The sequence below is a fragment of the Nyctereutes procyonoides genome, unplaced genomic scaffold, assembly GCF_905146905.1.
Source record: "Nyctereutes procyonoides isolate TBG_1078 unplaced genomic scaffold, NYPRO_anot_genome, whole genome shotgun sequence".
In the NCBI taxonomy this organism is placed as follows: Eukaryota; Metazoa; Chordata; class Mammalia; order Carnivora; family Canidae; genus Nyctereutes; species Nyctereutes procyonoides.
Genome location: NW_026575144.1, coordinates 17,041,898 through 17,065,363, shown reverse-complemented (window position 1 = coordinate 17,065,363; position 23,466 = coordinate 17,041,898). Strand labels below are relative to the sequence as shown.

At 42.4% G+C, this 23,466-nt stretch overlaps 1 protein-coding gene across 1 annotated transcript; it reads left to right on the top strand.

Annotated features, from left to right (window-relative positions):
- The first annotated feature begins 3,033 nt into the window (after positions 1 to 3,033).
- ZP4 (zona pellucida glycoprotein 4) lies at positions 3,034 to 10,175 on the top strand. Its single transcript, XM_055308711.1, has 11 exons — positions 3,034 to 3,205; positions 3,453 to 3,743; positions 4,715 to 4,864; positions 5,579 to 5,766; positions 6,295 to 6,392; positions 7,430 to 7,560; positions 7,745 to 7,934; positions 8,009 to 8,156; positions 8,467 to 8,545; positions 9,759 to 9,872; positions 10,072 to 10,175. Exons 1-11 carry the CDS (start codon positions 3,034 to 3,036, stop codon positions 10,173 to 10,175), a joined length of 1,665 nt encoding a protein of 554 aa, XP_055164686.1.
- Positions 10,176 to 23,466: the final 13,291 nt, after the last annotated feature.

Sequence of the window (23,466 nt, the reverse complement as noted above, 5' to 3'; positions counted from 1 at the left end):
CTCAACCAATTAGATGATGCCCTCCCACACTGGGGAGGGCAATCTTCTGAGTCCACAGATTCAAATGCTAATGCCATCTAGAAACACCCTCACAAGACACTCCCAGAAATTATCATGTTTAATCTGGGCACTCCATATCATGATCAAATTGATACATAAAATTAACTGTTACAGGCAGTGTAGCCCCCTGTGCAGGACTCCCCAGTACTTTGGTAGGTGACACAAAATGGATCCTCAAATATGCCTGTATAATATGAATCAAATGAATGTTACCATAATTACAGGGCTTTTGGTAAGTCTGCAAATTATGCTGATTTGTATTTTGTATGTAATTCTACTAAAATTATTTTTAAGTGATTAAGTGATTCTAACAGAAAATAGCATTTGCCCTTCCAAAATTGGGCCAGAGTATTACTTTTGAGATAACAGGGGGATAGGATATGTTATCAGCCCACTTTGGGGATCCTCAAAGTGGATCACACACTATCAGTGCATTTTCTCTCCTGAAATTGAGTGGTGTAGTTGAATGAACAGGTCTTCAGAGGATTTAGCACAGGAGCAAGCATGCAATCACCTAATCCCAGCCTTGCTGGCATATTCCCCAGGGACTCATCCTTGATCCTCTGTGGCACTGGGGTGACTGGTATACCAGTCTAGTATGGGTGCCTGGGTGAACCTTCAGATGTCTTTTTTTTTAATTTTTATTTATTTATGAGAGAGAGAGAGAGAGAGAGAGAGAGAGAGAGGCAGAGAGGCAGAGGGAGAAGCAGGCTCCATGCACCGGGAGCCTGACGTGGGATTCGATCCTGGATCTCCAGGATCGCGCCCTGGGCCAAAGGCAGGCACCAAACCACTGCACCACCCAGGGATCCCACCTTCAGATGTCTTAAATCAGTTTCTGACTTATATGTTCTTTCTTAATTATGCAAACATACAACCTCAACAGAGAATGCAATCCCACCAGGATAAGCTGTTCCTCAGACTCCCCACCAATCAATCCAAGGAGGCCACTGCTTGGCACTGCTTCTCTCCGCCTCCCATCTCACCTTTGTATGTCAAGCACGTGGACTGGCCTTGTTGACATTCCTGACGCTCTGACAAGTAACAATTAAGTAGCAAGTTTTGTAATAAGCACTGTACACACATTATCTTATTTCATCAAATCATACCTGTTGGTTGAGGTAAGTATTACTATCCCCACCTCACAGATGTAAAAGTTGTAACTCACCGACAGAGCTAGGAAATAATGACTTAGAATTTGTATTCAGTTTCATTCATTGCCAAAATCCAAATAACCATTACACAGATCTGCCCCCAAGCATTAGCAAAAAGAGCAACTCTCCTTGATCTTTCACTGCTTTAGAGAATAGCATTTGTAAGTCTAGCAGGGGGACTGGCCTTTGAACTCCTGAAATATAACACACATCACTTCCTTTCTTACACTTGCAATCACATATATAGTTACTTGAAGGAAAACTACCTAAAGGTTATGAGTCTGAGCCACATTTTCAAGGGGCTCAGCCTTAGGACATGGCCACTAAAGGAAAGTACATTCACTGATTCATTCTTACTCACTGAACACGGAGTACACACTGCCTAAGGCAATCAGGATGCAATGAAAAATAAGTAAGAGGCCATTAGAATCCAACATGCCAAGTCCTGTGAGCAAGTAAATGGGGTGTGTCAGGCCAATGGCCAAACCCAGTGAGAAGATGTCAGGAAGTCACATCCCACTCAGGAGGGCAGAGTCTGGCATTTCTTCAATGTTATCTGTTAACACATGGTTAAATAAGTCATCCAATTTACCCCAGAAGATATATGCTTTTTGTTCTCTTCTATGAGTTGACAAGAATTAGAGATACCCGTGTATACATTCTCAGTGCTTTGGTTAACACTTTTGTTGACTTGGGAAATGTTTTCATATGACAAATATTGGGCTAAACATAATCCAAAGACTTATTTTGAGAAAAGCCCATTGAGGACAGTTTTCATGTTCCTGCTTCACCAGGGCAGAGTATATCTATCCATTCTTCAATCTCTTAGAATGCCTGTAGGACTGGCCTGATGCTATGGCCCAAACAATGGCCAGAACATGTAAACATGTTGAGGAGAACAACAATGTGGAAAGCAAGCAAATAAGAAACTCCCATATGAAAATATGTCTAAAAAGGCAAGTGATGAGAGATTTTGAAATATCCATAAGAGGCAAAATGCCTTTGGGGAATTCATGTTGCAATCCACATTTTCACTTAGGTCCTGTTGGGGTACCCAGTAGGACGACTCTGGCAAAAAAAAAAAAAAGCCTTGAAGTTTGTCAAGAAAAGACTCCAGTGATGGAACTCTCTCTTAGGATCAGGGAAAGGCTCCAAATCAGGTTTTTTTTTGGGGGGTGGGGATCAAGGTTAAATTTATCTCAAATTTCAAGTCAGGCTCTAATTGTCCAATGATTTCTTGTGAAAGCTTAGAACCATAAAGGTGACAGGGGTCCTTAAAAGACCTCAACAGTGTTGACTGAGTGCTCTTTGGTTAAGCACTGTGCCACACACTTGACATAGAATATCGCATATAACCCTCACTACTACTAGGAGATATTATTCCCATTTTACAGAAAAGAAAACTGAGTTTCCAAAAGGTTGTAACTTATCCAGAATGCATAGCTTATAAGGGCAGAGCTCAGATTCATACCCAAATGTGCAAAATTCTAGAGGATGGTCTTTTGAGGTCAATAAGCTACTATAATAAGTGCTACATTGAGCAACTTTGGGGAAGCCTCTTTAGCTAAAAGGTCCCATATTTTTCCTGAGCTCAGAATTGCCTGGATTGCAATGTTTAAAGTGATGCAGCTGCAGACTATGGCCTCAAGCGAATGAAGCTGGAAGAATCCTTTCCAAAGGAGCCCCACCTGCATGCCATACAGGTGTGCACCTGACACCAGTTCCTTCTGTATAAAAAGAAACCTCGTGGAGCGTGGGGAGGTCAGGTTCCTAGGAGACTGAGCAGGTTTTAGGGCCAGTGGAGGCTCCTAGTGACGCTATGCGGCAGCTGCAGATCATCTTGCTCTGTTTTCCCTTGTCTCTTGCGTTGAGCGGCCACCCTGAGCCTGAGGCACCAGATTATCTGGGTGAGCTCCACTGTGGGCTCCGGAGTCTTCGGTTCACCGTAAACCTGAGCCAGGGGACAGCGACTCCTACGCTAATAGCTTGGGGTAAGTTTGATGGCTTATCCCTGTCGCTTCCCCTCCTAACACTCTTCCCCCTTTGGTAAACTGCAGCCTCTTCTCCAGGTTGAATCATCTAAAATATAACTTCTCCCCTGAATCAGAGTCCCCTCTTGTTCCTTTCTCTTATTGCTGCTGCCCCTCGGGGTCTGGTGGCAAAGCTAGCTGTCCCTTGCCAGCACTGAGGACGGTGGGGACTGACCACCTGTGCTTCTTGTTCCTTGCTGCCCTCCAGATGACCACGGGCTGCCACGCAGGCTGCAGAATGACTCTGGCTGTGGTACCTGGGTGAAGGAGGGCCCAGGAAGCTCCGTGGTGTTAGAAGCCTCTTATGATGGCTGCTATGTCACCGAGTGGGTGAGGACGACTGGATCACCAGAAATGCCGAGACCCCGGGTGTCACCATCAGGGGTGTCTCCCCAGGACCCCCACTATGTCATGCTGGTTGGAGTTGAAGGAGCAGATGTGGCTGGACGCAACATGGTTACAAAGACACAGCTGCTCAGGTGTCCTATGGATCACCCAGGTAAGGGCTGGGAACTTTCAGGTTCTGGGTGGTGCTGAGCAGCCCTGGGAAGTGCTCTTGGGCCTCTTTACCTGCTCTGTGCAGCAACAGTGACATGAAGGACTATCCTCCAGCTCCCCAGCACATGCAGTCCTTAAAGATAACCACCGGCTTGAGCAGTTAGATTACTCAGTATGAGGCACTGCGGAGAGTATTTCAAGGTCTCCTCCTACTCCTAAGCAGTGCCAGATATGCCACTGCTGCCCCCCCCCCCCAACTGGTGGGCTCTGGTGAGTGGCAGAGTTGGGATTCAAACAAGAATTGGCCAAAACCCAGGAGCTCCTCTGTCTTGAGAAGCATAGGGAAGGAAGCTAAAGCTATTAAGGGTACTTGGCAGATGTCTCCAAGAAGCAACATTGCCCTGAAAATTAGGGCTCAGCCCTTTCGGCTGAGGCTACTTGATCACTTAACTGGGGAATCAGCAAGAAGTGTGACTCCCCAGCTTCAGCAAATCTGTTCTTGCCCCCTACAAGCCCTACCTTGAAGTCCTAACAGATTCAAACCTGTAGTTCACTCTTCTCCTCTGCCTTGTACCCAAAATATAACCCAGAGTGGTAACACTGATAAAATGCAGAATTTCAATCCCCACACTAGACCCGCTGTACCAGAACTTGAGTTTCAGAAAGATCCCCCAGTAACTCACAGTACACGAAGATGGAGAAGCACCAGTAGAGAACAGAAAGAATTCTTTGCTTGAAGGAAAAAGGAGCGTCAATGCTTCTACTGATCTTGCTGGTATTCTCTCTTCTCAAAGTACTAATTTCAAGGGAATTAATATTTACTTAATTTTCTGCAACTTAATTGCTAGTACATAACAGGGACCTACCCTGATCACCAGGACATATCTATGGAATTTTTAATACTTTGTAATTTTTTTCTTTAAGACCCAACTTTGTTATCTAGCTTGAGTTACTCTCCTGATCAAAACAGAGCCCTAGATGTTCCAAATGCTGATCTGTGTGACTTTGTCCCAGTGTGGGACAGGCTGCCATGTGTTCCTTCACCCATCACTGAAGGAGACTGCAAGAAGATTGGTTGCTGCTACAATTCGGAGGTGAATTTCTGTTATTATGGAAACACAGGTGAGTTGCTGTATTTCTGAAACCAGCTGGAGAAAAGTACCAATAACTTGCAACTAAACCCTGAGAAGGTGATCTTCCCTCCTCCCCAACTCCCCAGAAGACAAATGTTAAAGATAAGTAATGAGTAAGTAATGAGTGAATCCCAGAGTACTTGACCCTAAGTGATTACTTTCTAAAGCCTTGCTTTGTCAATTCCCCGGAAACCAAAATATTCAATGAACTCGAGAAGCTAAGTCTTGCAAAACAATAATGAATTCACAGAAACTTAAGGCCGTCAGCCACCTTGGGTAAAGGCTAAGTGTCTCAAGAGCCTCCTTTAAAAAAAAAAAAAAAAAAAAAAAAAAAAAAACCACCGCTTTCTGTGTCTCAAATCCTACTTTAAGTTTTTCTAATGTAAAATATGTAAATGCCATATTCTAAGCTCTGAATGCTGAGGTGTAAAAGCAAGTACTATTATCCCCATCTTATAAATGAAGCTAAAGCAAGAAGGACAGATGCTTTGCCTAAAGTTGCTCAGTAAGTGGCAGAGGTAGCATTCAAATCCAGGTGCTTGTTCAGTGCTCCAGTTAAGCTCTGGACAGCTGAACTTGCACAGGTGCCACTAAGTAGGACTGCCAACCTCTCAGGGGGAGGGATCAGAGCTATCTAAATACCTAACTGGCTCCATAACCGGAGGGATGACCTGCTTTCAGCACAGCCACTCTGGTTTTTCAGTGACCTCACACTGTACCCCAGATGGCTACTTCTACATCGCTGTCTCTCGGAATGTGACCTCACCCCCACTTCTCTTGAATTCTGTGCGCTTGGCCTTCAGGAATGATGTGGAATGTACCCCTGTGATGGCAACGCACACTTTTGCCCTATTCTGGTTTCCATTTAACTCCTGTGGTACCACAAGACGGGTAAGAACAGTTCACCTTGGGGTCTGTTCCTAACTCTAAAAGTCAGACAGAAATGTCCTAGTGACTGGAGGGAGAGGTGGAATATCTTAGCCATGGAGGATACAGCTGACCACTGCTTGATGTGTAGGATGGTCTCTAGGACATAATGCTTCATCACTGAGACAGCAGAAATCTCCCCTGATGTGCAACTAAGGTCACAGCTGTGCTCCCACAAGGGGCTGGCGCTCCGACCAAGCCATAGATAAGAGGAAAAATAGTTTTTTTTTTGCCGCGTTGCTCTGGTAAGCAGGGACATTGGTTGACCTTGTCCATGTTCCCAAGTACTCCAAGCCCCTATTGTCTGATCCTGAGCTAAGGTGAAGTGATAATGTCCCAGGTTACTAAATGCCACCTGCTCTTGCCTCTGTTCAAGGAACAGAAAGTACAGCCTGAAACGGAGTAGCACTGCTGACTGCTAGGTCAGAGCAACCTGAGCGAAATGGCACCTGCATAGAAGGGATGATAATACTTCTGTCCCCATACTTCTAGATCACTGGAGACCAGGCAGTATATGAAAATGAGCTGGTTGCAGCTAGAGATGTTAGAACTTGGAGCCATGGTTCTATCACCCGTGACAGTATTTTCAGGTAAAGGGTCTCAGTTAAGCTGACCCTGCTTGACTAGAATGATTTCCCTTCCATAAAACAGGAACTCTAGGGTAAGCCCTGAATCCACAGAACCTCTCAGGACAAGAGAATCTGTCTTCTGCCTTGGTGACCCAATTTCACTGACCATTATTTGATCAAGTCGCCTTGCATCACTGCCACTGAGTTCATTTAAGCCCCAAACTCCCTGGACTCCTACTTCACTTACCTGGATTTCCTTCTTCTTGTTTTGGCCTTCTCCCTTCTACCTCCATGGTATAGCAAAAAGAATCCCCTTAACACCTCAGAGGATTGCACACTTAACATTTCTTCATTGCCTTGCCATAGCTTAAACTTGACCTCATGAACATAACCTGAGGAACCTTGCATGAAACACCTCCTACTTTCCTCTGCAGCCCAACCTCCTTGGATGCCCTCCATCCCTCACTCACTGTTCCCCCAACCCCAGACAGAGGTCCCTTAAAGGTTATATAGAAGGACAAACTCTGGTCTCCGTTCTCTGTTCTGTCAGCTGTTGCTCTCCCTCCTCTTGCCTCTGTTACTACTTCTCCTCCATGTCCACTCCCTGCAGGCTCTTCCCTGACTACCCCATCTATAGAAAGTACACGTTTCTCCCAGTGCTACATCAATTGTTTGCATGGTTCTTTTTTTTTTTTTTTTATGATAGAGAGAGAGAGAGAGGCAGAAACACAGGCAGAGGGAGAAGCAGGCTCCATGCACCAGGAGCCCGACGTGGGATTTGATCCCGGGCCAAAGGCAGGCGCTAAACCGCTGCGCCACCCAGGGATCCCCCTGTTTGCATGGTTCTTATAATTCCAACTCCCAAACACTTGAGAGTTGGACTACATCTTGGTCTCCCCACTATGATCTAGCTCCCACAAGCTTAGGAATCATATCCATCACACTTACAAACTCGTCCAACAATCCGCATGACCTGGTTCCTAAAATCTGAGAACTGGAAGATGCCATGGTCCATCCTACCACCCACACTAGCTAACAATGATCTTGTTTTCTCGTAGGCTCCGAGTTAGCTGCAGCTACTCCATAAGTGGCAATGCCTTCCCAGTTAATGTCCACGTGTTTACATTTTCACCACCGCATTCTGAGACCCAGCCTGGACCCCTCACCCTGGAACTCAAGATTGCCAAGGGTAAGACTCTCTTGGCTGGAGCATCTGGCTTTTAGTTAAAGCCCTATCACTTTTCTGGGCATTAAGAGGAGGACAATTTGGTAATAAGATCCTTGCTAAGGTGTTTGTGTATATGTTTTGTCTCAGACAATCTAGAGGTTCCTAATTGTTTTTAATGGCTTCAACTCCATTTGGCCTCTTGCAGATAAGCACTATGGTTCCTACTACACTGTTGGTGACTACCCAGTGGTGAAGCTACTTCGGGATCCCATTTATGTGGAGGTCTCTATCCGCCACAGAACAGACCCCCACCTGGGGCTGCTCCTCCATTACTGTTGGGCCACACCCAGCAGAAACCCACAGCATCAGCCCCAGTGGCTCATGCTAGTGAAAGGGTAAGCGGCTCTTCCATGAACCTGTGCTGGAGTCCCTCAGAGGCCCCTCCTGACTGCCAGATATCTTTGCTTAGGTGTCCCTACACTGGAGACAACTATCAGACGCAGCTGATTCCTGTCCAGAAAGTCCTGGATCCTCCATTTCCATCTTACTACCAGCGCTTCAGCATTTTTACCTTCAGCTTTGTAGACTCGGTGACAAAGTGGGCACTCAGGGGACCGGTACAGTGCTTTCCTCTGTTCCTCAGCAGGTCTCAGAACCCACCAACTCAGAACTGTTTCCACATCCTACCATTCCTCAGCCAGGGCTGCCTTTAATTTTGGCCATTGGTACCCTCAGATTTTGCCTCGTTGCAAGTTTCATTGATACCAATGGTATGAGTGGCCTTTGCCTAAAAGCCTCTAGTTCTTTAGTGTTATTGTGATATCAGCTTGGGATGTCAAGATTTTCTGATAACTTCTTCCTAGGGAGATAAGTCTGAAGACTTATGATGTGGTTCTACACCATGATCTGAATTTTATTGGCTCCCAGGTGTATCTGCACTGTAGTGCATCCGTCTGCCAGCCTGCTGGAACACCGTCCTGTATGATAACCTGTCCTGTTGCCAGGCGTGAGTATCCAAGCTGTCCACACTAAAGGACAGACCTGAAGTACTCGAGTCCCACTTTTAGAAGAGACCCTTTTTAAGCCTATAGGCAAATAATTCAAAGTAAAGATTCATCTCACTAATGAGGCTGCTTTTAGGTAGTTTTATGATGCAGTAAAACAGACAACCAGCTTCCTAGAATTCCAGGCTTTTAAAATAAATATAAGCTATAAATCCTCAAGTATCTGCCTTGTCAAAGTGTATATGGAAAAAGCTAAGCAAGGAATTAAACTTGCTCATGACCTACATATGCCTCAGTAGAACAAAACACTTATCTGGCTAGTTCACAAATCAAGATGTTTAAACCTGCTTGAAGGCATGTCTAGCAACATGGCCTGAAGATCTATAGGGGTCATATGATTGCAGACAGAGTAGATACTCCAGCTAGTCAGACCCAGTCCTCCTATAATGTGTGTGTACTCCTACCTGGTCCACTAATTCTTACCTGTCTAGCCCCTGTACTGGGATTCATGACCTCTGAAGCTTTAAGTACCTTTAGCACAAAGGATTCATAGTCATGTAAGGATAGTTATGGAATACTGCATTAAACATTTAGGACTGAACTGATGACATATATATTCTATACATCTATTCTATTGCTATGCAAGATACTGCCCCAAGCTGGAAAGATGAGATGCCAACAGCAGATAGACTACTTTCTTTCAAGTGAGAAGCTGGGAACAGGCTGGTAGTACAATCTGGCTTTATTAACACAACGGGAGTAACTAATCTCCATTTCCTGATAGCTAAGTAGGACACTAATAAGGCTCCAATGATTAAGGTCCCAGAAAGGCCTGTCATCCACAGAACTTTAAAAAGGACTTTTCCAAGGTCCTATAACTGGCATTAGAAATGGGATTCAAACAGCTTTGCTCTTACTATTTTACCAGTTACCTTTGTAGCTTAGGAAAATGTCCTGGTATTAATACATTACTGTCCCAATACCTCTGTTAGGGAAGAATGGAAGTTTGGGGGAAAGTCTAGTATCATGATCTCTATTACCAAAGTCTGGTGAAAATGCAGTAGCAGTGTCAGATACAAAGTCTTAGATATGTTAATTTAAATTCAGACAAGTCTAAGACCTGGAACAGAGTCGTACATATTGAGGGACCCAACTCTCCCATTCCTAGCCTACTGTATGCAAAAAATTCTGATTCCTACCTCTCCTCTCCAACAGGAAGAAGAAACTCTAACCTCCATTTTCACAACCATACTGCTAGCATTTCTAGCAAGGGTCCTATGATTCTACTCCGAGCCACTAAAGACTCAGAAAACCTCCATAAATACTCAAGTGAGTTGGAGACTTAACTAGCTATTGGAAGCCCCTTATATGAACCACCAGTCAAGCTAAAGCTACTTCCTCATCCCTGCATTCTATCCCTTGCTGATAAGACCAATGTGAATCTCAAATTGATCAGCTTGTTTTTCTTATAAAGACCATCAGCCTTTCAGGATATAGGCATACATTAACTTACCTTTCTACCCTTCAGGTCTTCCTGTAGACTCTCAAACTCTGTGGATGGCAGGCCTTTCTGGGACCTTAATCGCTGGAGCCTTGTTAGTGTCCTACTTAGCTATCAGGAAATGGAGATGAATTATTACAGTTGTGTTAATAAAACCAGACTGTACTAATAGCCTGTGTCCTGCTTCTCACTTGAAAGTAAGTAGTCTATCTGCTGTTGGCATCTCATCTTTCCAGCTCGGGGCAGTATTTTGTGTGGCAATAGAATAAGAACCATGATACCCTAGGTCTCTACTCCAGCCCTTCTAGCTTCTGAATAGAACACATTTCAGTAGATTTAGAGTTGGTTGACAAGTTGGGTAGTATATATAAGAGCTAAATACAGAGGGTTATAAACTTAAGAGGAGTGTAGAACTAAACTCTTCCACAAGATAAAACTAAGATAGAACTATTCTAGAGCTAGTCTGGAATATTCTAGACCACTGGTTTTCCAATTCTAGTGTCATCGGGATCAAAAGGAGGGCTGATGAAAACCAATTACTGGCCCCACCCCCAGAGTTTAAGTAGGTCTGGGCTAAGGCTTAAGAATTTGCATTTCTAACCACTTCTCCGGTGACTATGATCTTAAGCATCATACTGCAAACCAATGTCTAGAACAGTGACAAAGTATCTGATCATGAATTGGTCTATTGGAAGTGGTTTGATCAGAAGCTTAGTTTTGGGCCGGACCAACAAGTACTTTCCTAGTTTAATAGTTCTTTTTTTAAAATTTTTATTTATGATAGAGAGGGAGAGAGAGAGAGAGAGAGAGAGAGAGAGAGAGATAGGCAGAGGGAGAAGTGGGCTCCATGCACCAGGAGCCCGACGTGGGATTCGATCCCGGGTCTCCAGGATCACACCCTGGGCCAAAGGCAGGCACTAAACCACTGTGCCACCCAGGGATCCCTAGTTTAATGGTTCTTAAGACTGATAGAAAAACAGCAATTCCTCAAGGCAAATATCCTGCTCAAAGAACTCTCTAGTAACTAACACTATTGGCCATACTCTGGCAGTCTCTACTCTCACGGTGAAGTTCTGAAATTAATCCTAGTTAACCAGTTCCCCATTTGTCCTAAGGAAGTAACTCTTAAATAGCTTTATATTTCAGCAAAGTAAAAGGCACTAATCTTGGCACTTAAAAACCAAACTGTTTCTAAGCAGGGAATGAATATTTCCTTAATTAACAGGAACACTTTGTGCTTTTTATGTGACAGGAACTATCTTAGATGCTTGATAACACACTTGAGGTCCATGAAAACCTAACGAGGTAAACTTTCATCCCTAACTTCTGTGCTAAAAAAAAAAGTCTTAAATTGCAGTGGTAGTAGTGGTTAACTTGGTTACTCAACAAGTATAACTGGGTTATCTGAGGTATCATGCATAGGTTAAATACAGTTAAATTACATCTAAATTATCACTTAGGTAAGGCATTATTTGAGATTTATATCCACGTGTATTTACAATACATCTCATTTTGCAGGTTAAAAACTAGAAGTACTATATCTTTAGGTCTTCTAAGATTTACAGTTAAACAGGTTCATGTACCCAAGTTGTTCCAAACTTAAGTTTCCTAGTATCTGAACAAAGTAGGTGATTCCAAATTTCAAATCCTTCTAGCCACATTTCATGTATCTACAGCCATATCTGGCTAGGAGCTACTTGAGCTAGGAGCTAGAGCAGGACTGAAGTCACTAAATTCAAGCATGTACTTGACCTCCTATGTGATAGGCATTACACTATGCATGGGAAATAAAGCAACATAGACCACGAAAAATGTCCCAGCAACAAGGGCAGACAAATGTCTGATGGTGAATAGAGGAAAAAATCAAAAGACGGGGAGAAGAAAATTGCCAAGTCCTGTCCTGTTCTGCCTGTGAGAAAACTAAGGGGATATGGTAAGGAGTTCTTGGCTTATCACACTAAAACAAGTGTGTGGTATCCTATAAATCCAGATATTTGGCATAATCAAAGTTTCATTTACAACAGAAGTCCTCTGTAGCAGAGTACCTAGCATGTAAGTTACTCAGCTTCAATGGACTTTTAAGATTTTATTTTTGAAAAGAACATGGTGGAGGAAGGACAGAAGGGGAAGAAGAGAACCAATCCCAAGTAGACTCCAGGCTGAATTCAAGCTCAACTTGGGATTTGATCCCACAACCCTGAGATCATGACATGGTCTGAAATCAAGAGTTGGACTCTGGGCAGCTCCAGTGGCACAGTGGTTTAGTGCCACCTGCAGCACTGAGTGTGATCCCGGAGACCCGGGATCGAGTCCCACATTGGGCTCCCTGCATGGAGCCTGCTTCTCCCTCTGCCTGTGTCTCTGCCTTTCTCTCTCTCTGTGTGTGTCTCTATGAATATAAAACAAAAAGTTGGATCCTTAACTCACTAAGTTACATAGGTCCCCTATTCCTCCCCCACCCACACACACATACACATGCTCTACACACACATGCACCCCCCCCGCTCTCCCCCCTACCACGGGTGCGCACCCCCCACTCTCCCCCCTCCCCCGCTCTACCTTCTCCCCCCCAGCCCCCTCTCTTTCCCCCTTTGAGGGAGGGTGGTAACATGTATACTCGCACTAAATCTAATCAAAGAAAAAAAAGCCTTGACCTAGAAGCCATCAGGTTCTCTCCGGCTTCTCAGACTAATTATATTAATGTCCTGTGAGCCTCCAAAGAACTATTTCCCAAACATATTTGACCATGGAAACTTCTATTTTCCAGAGAATCTTCTAGTAGGACTGTTCTACAGAATATATTTCTATTATTTCTATAGATCTGGGCTCTTTCTGCTTTCCTAATCATGGAATCCTTATTGGAACTTAGCCTGCTCAATAGGGAGAAAGGAATATTGTAGGGAGAAAAATTATTACAGTGTACCTCTGAATTGAAAAGCCCCCCAAAACTTCCTAGCTTAAAGTTAAATCACTGCTCTAAAGTGAAATATCATTTGGGACCATTAACTTGAATAGCTTATTAATATAGTGTCTCAGCTAAATTAGAAACTTTATTATCCCCAGAGGGTATAATTCTTACACTTCTGCTACTTTTTGGCATTTCTCTAGTTTTAAGAGGCTTTTTCTAATAACTTATTTGTAAATTTATATTGCCACCCCAGACTCTTTACCTTCACAATATCCTCCAAATTTAATGAAACTGATTCCAGGTAATTACTAAAAGATTGCTTGAGTCTAGCCAGAATAATGTAATCTACTCTTGCATATTTTGGGTTTTTCCTGGATAAAAATCATTGATTTGGTCTGCTGTGTGCCTATCACTAACATATCCTCAGACTATTCATGTGATAACATAGCCTCTCTAGGTAACTACACGGGTCTGCTGCACAGCTAGCTGTCAGCATAAGACCTCCCTTTGATGTCCTCCCTTTCGTATAGGATAAATCCTAGGTCCTCTTTTTGGTATATGCCATTTTTGTATCCATTTGAGGAAGAATGATGTATAAGGCAAACTCTAAGAAAGTGGATGCCTGAGAGTATCTTTCTCTCTGCTCCCACCCAATCTGGCTCTCGGCAGTTTAGGAAGGTACCAAATTTTGGAGAAGTGGTCTATTTTCTGTTTTGAAGGTAATGCTCTACTGACTTCCAGGTTTCAGTGTTGTAGCCTGTTATTCTGACATCTGATCTCCTGTCTTTGGCTATTCCAGATGCTTTAGAACTTAGAAGGCAAGAGAATGATGATGGGATATTCTGTGATTTGTTGATAGAAAAGGGTTTTAATCTATAGAGTACATGTTTTTAACTCAAGGAAAAATTCTTGTTTCTGACTTATACTCCCCCTTCTGTCTTGTCTCTACCTCCCTAGTTTTTTTTTTTTTCCAGATAAAAGTTTCTTAAATTACCTCTGTTTCCTTGATTTGTCTCTAGTTTTGGCATATACTTTGAGACTTAAGTCAGAATATACATTATCTTCTATTTCAAATAGAAATCTTGTTTATCCTGCATTGTCTTCAGACCTTTTTTCTTGATGGTATGTCTTCAAATATCAATCTTGTCTGTTCATATGGTACAAAAGCCAATTGGAAGCTCTGTGTGACTGAAGACTAATAAGCTCCAAGTTTGGGCCACAAGCCATCAGTACTCCTACTTCTTCCCCTTTATATGGATCTACTTCCAGTAACACTGGAAGAGTATGTTTATATCACTAAGTTATGTTTTCCACAGCATCTAAAATCCCTAAATTCTAAGAATTCCTAGTCCTAGGTCAATCCTTCACTGCCAGGAAGGAAGAAAGTAAATCCCCAGGTGTTTAACAACTCCTGATTTTTACTTTTTTTTTCTTATTGAATCCTAATATGCATACAATGAAGCATATGAGGTCTACCAATGTTACAGAGGATCTGCTGAATACATGTCTAACCACCACCCTGATCAAAAGGTAAATGAAGCAACCCCAGAAAGTTTCCTCATTTTTATTGTCAGTCAACACCTCCTAGAGGTGCTAACTATGACCAGAGGTCCATTTTACTTGTTCTTGAACTTCATATAAAAATAATCATATAAATTCTTCTTTGTTTAGACTCCTCAATCTAGTGTCTGAGATCTATACTTCATGTGTCAATATTTCTTTTATTTACTACATTACATTAAAGATACCAGTTTAGGGGGGCCTCGGTAGCTCAGTCTGTTGAGCATCTAACTCTTGATTTTTGGCTCAGTAAGGAGATCAAGCTTCACATCAGGCTCTGTACTGAGCATGGAGTCTGCTTGTCCCTTTCCCTCTGCTTCTCCCCATGTGTGTTCTCTTTCTTTTCCCTCTTTCTCCCTCCCTCCCTATTTCTCACAAAATCTTTTTTTTAAAAATATCAGTTTATCCTTTTATTGATGGACAGTTGAATTCTTTCTAGTTTCAGGTTATTAAGCACTAGTAATCACCCTCTTTCCTCGTGTACAACAGCTTTATAACATCCTCTCCTACTCTGAACCAGACTGGCCCTATGACAGTAGGACATAGTAAAAGTAACACTGTGACTGGGCATAGGGCACATGCAGCTTCTGCTTTGTCTCCAGAGAAGCCAGTTGGCTTGCTACAGCAAGGATGCTGAAGTAGCCCTGTGGAGAGGGAATGATTCCCCACCCCCTCCCCAGCCAACAGCCATGCAAGTGCCTCCCTGGAAGGGAGTCCTCTAGCCCCAGTCCACATCTGCCAGCAACCATATAAGAGACCCTGTGCTAGAACCACCCCTCTGAGCTGGTTCTGAATACCTGCTCCTCTACAACCATGAGAGAGAAATGATTGCTCTTATAAGGCACTGTGCTTTAGGTGACTTTTTTTTTAAGGCACAATAAGTAACTAATATTAAGGGGTTTTTTTTTTGTTGTGATATCTCACCTTAGATATGAAATAGTAGAATTGCTCAGTCACAGAGAAGTGTATGCTTCAAAAGCAACAGCCAAAGTTTCCAAAGTATGTCTATATTTACACTCAGACTAGCTATTAGCTATGTAAAAGAGTTCTAATTGCTCTAAATCATTTAAGGATAGGCACCTATTTTGAGAGGTAAGATCTGCTAGAGTCCACATCAGCTCCTCCCCCTTAGGTTGTACTTAATCCAGCCTACAGAGGCACACAGCCACCCCCTGTCCCCTCCACCATCACTCAAGTTTGATGCTATGTGATTTGGTAACTACAGATTCTATTAGACTGCTATGTCCTTGGTGTTAGCAAACTGGGGGCGGGGGTGGGGGTGTGTTATCGCTGCCTGTGTCTCATTAGTCCATAATCAAGGGAGCTTTAAAATAAGCCAATAAAACATCTTAGATTCATAGAACCTATAAAATTGAGACAAAAAAGTAAATGTTTCAATCAATAAGGGTGAAAATCTTGTCATTGACCACTTAGGGATCTAAGAAGAGGTAAGATTTCTTCATTCTGTCATTTTCAAGAGAAATAGAATTTCCTTAGGACAAATCTCTAAGAAAACCCAAAGCAGTTGGCAGATGACGGGGAAATAGCATCTTGACTGGAGCACTATGCATTGAGTCTCTATTTTTAGATCTTCATGTTCAACAAAATAAACTCCCTTTTATATTAGGAATTCAAATGAGAGTGATCTACCTCAATGACCAACAGAGAACTTACAGGGTCTGAGAACAGGAGAAACAGAAAACCAGAAATGGAACCTGATTATCATAGTAGCCTTTCTGGAGAAACTATTCTTTCTCATAGAGATTGCCATTCCCATCTTCACCCAAGATATTCAGACCAGGATACCAGCTACATGGCTGTTGATAAAACATTTAACCTCTGCAGACTTAACTTTCTCACATCTGAAATAAGGACTAAATTATTTCTGTCTTTCTGGCTTTAAATTCTTTGCTCTTGGAATTTTCTGATTCTCTTTCAGTCATTTTCGTTGGTCTTGATTCCTGGCTATCCCTTGGAAATTATACTTCCCTGATTCCTTGCTTAGGATTTTCATGCTGTGAGCTGGCAATGTGCTTCTGTCCTACACCATGGCATACTTCTGCCTTCTGAGACCTAAAGCCTTGCTGTTTTTTTCAATAAGTCTTAGCAAGTCTTATTACAATAGCCACCGGCCAGAGGGAGCAGAAATTAGAAGGTCCTGCAAATTGCCAACCTCTTTTCTTCCCACTTTTTCGAAGAAGTATAGCTTTTTTCATTTTTGCTGATGTGGAAGGGACTGAAGACGTTGACAAAGAGAAATCACCTTCCTCAGCACCCCCAATAGCTGAATTAGGTGAAAAGGAAAGGCCAAATCCAGTGAAGCCTCTCACACAGGTTGGGAGGGGAGGAAGGAAAAGGCAAAGGGCTGACTGCCCAAAGACTGATGGTAGTCAAATAAAAAATGAGGCTTCAATGATGCTGGAAAAAAATGAACTATACCTGTCAAGTTTTGTCTTTTAATCTCTATATTGGAGTAAGGGGTTGGATTATAATAGCTACTGCTGCATGTTTGCCAGGTGCTCCTCTGATGTGCCGGTCTAGCAATTCATCACCTCATGGGTACACAAGAAGGGCTCTCAGGATGTTGACTTTATCTTCCATGGATCAAAAATACCTATGAGTTTAGTTTTCAAAGAAGCATCTATTTTCTTACCCTCCTGAGTATTTGGTCTTATTGTGTTCTGTAGGGTAAATCTAGGGGTGTTGGCAGGGATGGGGCAGGGAAGGAGACAAGCACCAACCTAAGGACAGAAATCCATCACCTGTCAGTCACTATTTCTCACTGGGGCAAGGGCGCACCAAGGGAGTGCCCTGAGATTGACAACATGGTTGCTGGGAGGTTATCACATCTGGTTGTGCTACCCACACCTCCCCAAAGTCAGACTTTCATCCTAAAAATTCCCTTGTCCTTGTGCCAGACAAAGGGCCTGGCACAGCCCAGGGGCTCAGGGAACATTTGCTGAGTGAATCACACAAAACTATGACATAATTCAACCAGATTTAAAGAAGCCTAGAAAATTCCCAGAAAATGCCTGAATTTACCCAGAACACTCTCATTCCCTAGAGTAGGAATTCGTGGTCAGGTAGGCCTTTTAGGACATGCTCACTGACTGCTTCTGTTAGCAACACCTTCTTCACTCCGAGTCCTCAAGGTTCACAGGAATGGAAAATATTTCAGGATAACAAAGGATCGTCCCTTTGAACAAACTCCAGTGTCTTAATCTTCTATTAGAAAACCCACAACTGGGATCCCTGGGTGGCGCAGCGGTTTAGCGCCTGCCTTTGGCCCAGGGCGCGATCCTGGAGACCCGGGATCGAATCCCACGTTGGGCTCCCGGTGCATGGAGCCTGCTTCTCCCTCTGCCTGTGTCTCTGCCTCTCTCTCTCTCATTCTATGTGACTATCATAAATAAATAAAAATTTAAAAAAAAAAAAAAACCCACAACTCGTTTTTTTCCCTTTGAGGAAAAGTACTTGACGAAAGCATAAAAAAATGCCAAAGAAAAATTACAAATCCAATGGCAACTAGAGCCCTCTTTAGTCTTTAGAAACCTAGTCTTTGGTTCTTTTACAATTTAATAGTTTTATTGAGATATAACTCACATTCCATAGAGTTTAAAATGTATACTTCCATGGTTTTTAGTATACTTGCAGTTGTGCAAGTCCCTCCCCTGTCTTTCCTCTTCCCAGCCCCTCACATTCACTATTCTGTTTGTCCTTAGACATTTGTCTATTCTGGAATACCTCACATAAATGAAATCATACATCATATGGCCCTTTGTGACCAGCTTCTTTCACTAGCGTAACATTTTCAAGGTTGATTTATGCTGTAGCATGTGTCAATACTTCAGTCCTTTTTTGGTCATTAGGAATAATGCTGCTATGAACATTCATGTATGAAGTTCTTGTGCAGACATAGGTTTTTATTTCTCTTGGATCTAGACCTAGAGTAGATTATGGGGGTCATACGGTATCTCTGTGTTTCACATTTTAGCAGCTTCATGAGTGTTTTCCAAAGTGGTTGGACCACTTTATACTCCTACCAGGAGTGTATGAGGGTCCCATTTCTCCACATCTTCACAAACACTTATTATCTTTTTGTCTCATAACTATCAGGTAATATTTGTAAACTATTTTTAAATATAAAAAAGCATAAAGATAATGAAAGGGCCCCAAATCCTGCCAATAAAAAACATCAAAGTGTATGACCTCAAATAATTCAACCATACATAAAAGCCAAAGAAAAAGAACTCCCACTGCCCCCCACTCCTAGGTGCTCTTCCTGAATGCAACGGTCTTCAATGGTCTCCTATAGGTCAGTCCTCAAGCCTCAAGTGTGTGCATGTTTCAGTTTACACAACAGTGACAACCCTCCTTGTGCCCTCAAGTACATGTTCACTGCTGTTTTTGATCTACGGTATATGTTAGCTGCATCTTGTCTAAAAGGCCTATAGCCTCCTAAAAATCAGGACATGTTGGCCCAGGAAGCCCAGCATGCCCATCAGGAGTCTTCAAGAGCAAAGCAGCATCTGTTCCCTCTGTGTCTTCCCACAGGTTAGGAAAGCACTCTGCACAGAGGAAAACCATTTTTTACATGATCACTTTTATTTGACCATGGTGGGAAGATGTAGCATATGTGTTGGCTTTTTTGCTGAGCACTCTAAATTAAATCCTGGATGGAGAAGGTAGAGGCCAGGGTCAGTGGTGGTTTCATGTGTTGCAACATACTCTATGTCAGGCTATTAGATAAGGCTTCATGCTCTTGATAAGACTCTGCACATTATCTTCCTTATCTCCTTCAAATGGTTTATACCTGCAAGCATGCTGTTTCTGGCATTTACTGCTACCCAGGAAGCTACAGAGACAAATGATGGGAAAGTGCTCATAAATAAGTCTGTTTGTAATGAAGGCCAGGGAAGAAGTCCTCTGTCAAAGTCACATTTAAATTCGATGAGTCAACCCTTTTTGCAATTACCATGCAGACAAGTTTAATATAATCTATTGGAGTGGCCTCTGTAAGATGACACTGAAGCCCTGAGACACCTCTGGGATGACTCGGTACCCTTGGTTTGGGGCCAATTGACTTAATGTTCTGTGTTTCCTGTGAATGAGTCCTTCTCCTCATCTCACCCCACTGGCTACATTATAATTCCCTAAACTCTCACTTTACCTTTTTTTTTTTTTTTTAAATCTCTGGTACCTCAGGAACCACCGTCTTCTCACCACAAAAGAAAAATAAAATATGGACTGTGGTAGCACAATGAAAGTAGTTCCCCAGCTGAAGTCTGATAAAAAGTATACCAGAATATATTAATGGAAAAGTGAACAGAACACAAAAACAGTGTTATTTCAATATTACGATTGCAGGGCAGCCTGGGTGGCTCAACAGTTTAGCACTGCCTTTGGCCCGGGGTGTGATCCTGGAGACGGGGAATCAAGTCCCAGATCGGGCTCCCTGCATGGAGCCTGATTCTCTCTCTGCTTGTGTCTCTGCCTCTCTTTCTCTGTGTCTCTCATGAATAAATAAATAAAACCTTTTAAAAAATATTATGATTGCAATAAATATTTCACGTTAATGATGCACTGGGTAAAATTAAAAACAAAATGAGATGCAGAATTAATCATGAGTCTACCCTGATGAACTTATCCAAGTAAAAGGTTATTCTATGAAACAGATGGTGTTGAAAGGAAAATATTAATTTGTGCATTTTAACCCCTGAAGCAAATGTTTAGAAAGCATAAAGTAATTACCCTTTTTTTTAGCACATACAACATGCCAAACACTGTATAAGCAATTTCTGAGGATGATTTTTATTTAACACACTCAGTGCTTTTTGAGGTTGGCAATATTATCATCAACACTTTAAAAAAAGATTTCTGAGTTTTATAAAGCTGAGGCTACATAGAAGAGCATGGTTTATATAGACCTGTGATTAATATTTCACAGATGAACAGCAAAAAAATGTATGTTGTCCATAGCCTATACCATAACAGCACCAGGCAGGCTGACCCCTGCAATACTCTTCCAGTCGTCAGAGTCTGGGAACTAAAGAAGGAACCATTCAAATCCCTAATTTTGCAGGACATGCTCAAATATCCACCTTAAAAAGCTTTTTGAATTCTTGCTTTATTGCTTTCCAGCTTGTAAGCAGCTTAGGAAACTAAAACCCAGAACACTCATTAATCCATTTGGTAATCCAAATTCTGATTTGAATTTTCCAGTTTCCAAAGAGCATATCCTTTCTTCTGTAGCACTTTCCTACATTCCTCCTCGTCCTGATATTCCTCTTTATGTTTTCCACTTTAACTTGAAAATATCAAATTAGAATTAAATTATTCCATTTAAGCCTTAGATCCATACCTCTGTTTAGGTGCTTGCACAGAATTTATAAATAGAAGCCAGTGGCCTAGGTGTCTGCGCTCTCCTCCTTGAAACTCCGTAGGGAGAGCCTTCTCCCCTCAGCCCTTCAATTGGTTAGTGTATTTGGTTGATTAGTGGATTTGGATAGCTACTTCTGCATTCTTTGTCAACGGGATGTCCAAACAACCTGTGGCTTAAGTTACTAATATGAGATACCTTGACTTTTAATTTATCACAGTTCAGCTCCCACTAGGACTTTGAGGTTCTGAGCAATCTATGTCAAAAGTAGCTCTTCTGGGACAGCTGGGGGGCTCAGTCAGTTAAGTGTCCGACTCTTGGTCATGATCTCAGGGTCCTGGGATCAAGCCCTACATCAGGCTTAGTGCAGAGTCTGCTTGTCCCTCCCCCTCTGCTCCTCCCCCTGCTTGTTCATGCACTCTTTCTCTCTCATTCTCTAAATAAATAAAATCTTTTTTTAAAAAAAAAACGTAGCTCTTCCATCACATCAATCCCCAAGGGGACCTTCAAGACCCTCTGATCCCTGTAACCACTTTCCTCTAATTATGCTTGCTGATCCCTGAGGCTTCAGCTGCACCTGTTAGGTCACTTGCTGGGAACCTGACTCACAAACTCTGCTCTGACTGCAGCACATTCTTCCTCTCTTCCTTCAAACTTCGCTATTTGTAGGAAGCTCCAGATATACGTTGAGGAGAAGGAAAAGTCAGATGTCACTCATATATAGAAAAGTTATGAGAATTAAATGGATATATTAACCAGCTCAACATAGTGTACATCACACACAAAAATGGTCGAGATTCATAGTATTCACATCATCACTATTATGACCATAAGATGCTTATTAAATATTATACTTCAGTACAGAGATGCAGCTGCCCCTAAAAAAAAATGAGCAAAGTTAATGAGCTATCTAGGGCCCACTTCCATCCCTTCTTCCTGACAGAAATGTCATTCGAATCCGGTATCGACCTCCCTGCACACCTCCATGTTCTTAGGGGAAGCTGGCCCTACCACAGCCCCAGGAGGTGGCCTTGTTGGTCTAAGAGTAATCCCATCTTCTTTATTAATAGCTGGTTCTGGAGGGAATGTGTGACACGTTCTGGTTGGAGATATCGTGCTGAGGGAACTGAGAAAAGACTCCTCATTCCTAAGAGAGAGCTGTAAGAGATACTCTCTCTCCTTCTTGCAGGCAACCATGTGTGTAGCTCTGACATCTGGCTCCGCCACAGCCTGTGTGCTTTGTCTCTATCTTCAAAGGCTGAACCTAGGGAGACAGAGTGAAGTTAGGGAAAGTACCAGTGTCCCTGATGCCATCTTTGAGCCTATCTCTGGTCTTGGAGTTGTGTGTGGTAACAAATAGCCTTTTTGTTTAAGACAAATACCCCAAATTTACCAGAGCTGTTAAATACATAGACACAGAAGCAAAAATAGCAAAACCTGCTGAGTATTTATAGTATGCTGCCATCCCACAGAAGATCAGATAATCAAAGGAAAGCAAACACTTACTTATGTACCCAAAGGTCTCTTCTGAGTTTATCATTGGAGGCTGCCTAAGATGGTTTTGGTTTTTCACCCGCCTGGTACTTTCCTTGGTGAGAATGAGGGATGCACTCCTTCATGGAAACCTAAGTAAAATTAATTGTTCAAAGAAAGACCTTCTCTTAAACACTCACTCTCCTGGGGTGCCTGGGTGGCTCAGTTGGTTAAGCATTTGCCTTTGGCTCTGGTCAAGATCTGATCCCACCTCATCCTGCTCCTCACTCGGCAGGAGTCTGCTTTTCCCTTTCCTTCTGCTCTTCCCCCAGCACTAGCTGGCTCGCTCTCTCTCTCTCTCAAATAAATAAAAATCTTAAAAAAGAAAAGAAAAAGAAAAGCGCTCTCTTGTTATACACTGTGTGTGGGGGGGGGGGATACTAAAGATCAGAACTCACAGTCTAGAGAATAACTTTAGAGATGAGGGAGGGTACTGACTATGGCCACATGCAAGGACCCAAAATGTGAGGGTTTAAAAAGCTGGGGGGTAAATTGGTGAATGACTGGGGTGGGAGGGCTAGAGAGAGGGCTAGGGGCTTAGAAGGAGACAAAGAAGGACATCCAAGTAGGAAAAAAAAAAAAGCATGAACAAAATCAAGGATAGGCAACACACAATCCAATGTGTCCAACAGATGCCAAAGCATATGATAAAGCAATCAATCTGTAAACACTGTGAAAATGGTTCTAGAGTGGACAAACATCAACAGAATAAAGCAGAGAGCTGAAAAAACCATTTGTATCAATGAATTTTATATATATCAAAAAGTTAGCATTTCTAATCATTGCAGAAATGCTGAAGGATTTCACTTTTCACTATATTACTATATTGTTTGAATTCTTTACAACATATTTATATATTATCTATGTTTAATGAAAATAGAAATTCTTTATTCCTTTTTATAACTGTAAAAGTAGATGTATGCATTGGACACTTAGAAAACACGTAAGTAAAAAGAACAAACACTACCTTTGGGTACATACTCTTCCAAAATTCTTACATATTATTTTTCTTTTTTACCAAAATAGGATTATAATTTATGTT

Excerpts from the sequence above, each read along its gene's own strand:
- ZP4 (XM_055308711.1), top strand. The coding sequence starts at position 3,034 with ATGCGGCAGCTGCAGATCATCTTGCTCTGTTTTCCCTTGTCTCTTGCG. Across the intron at positions 5,767-6,294 it reads CCTGTGGTACCACAAGACGG|ATCACTGGAGACCAGGCAGT; the intron begins GTAAGAACAGTT and ends CCATACTTCTAG. Across the intron at positions 8,546-9,758 it reads AACCTGTCCTGTTGCCAGGC|GAAGAAGAAACTCTAACCTC; the intron begins GTGAGTATCCAA and ends CCTCTCCAACAG.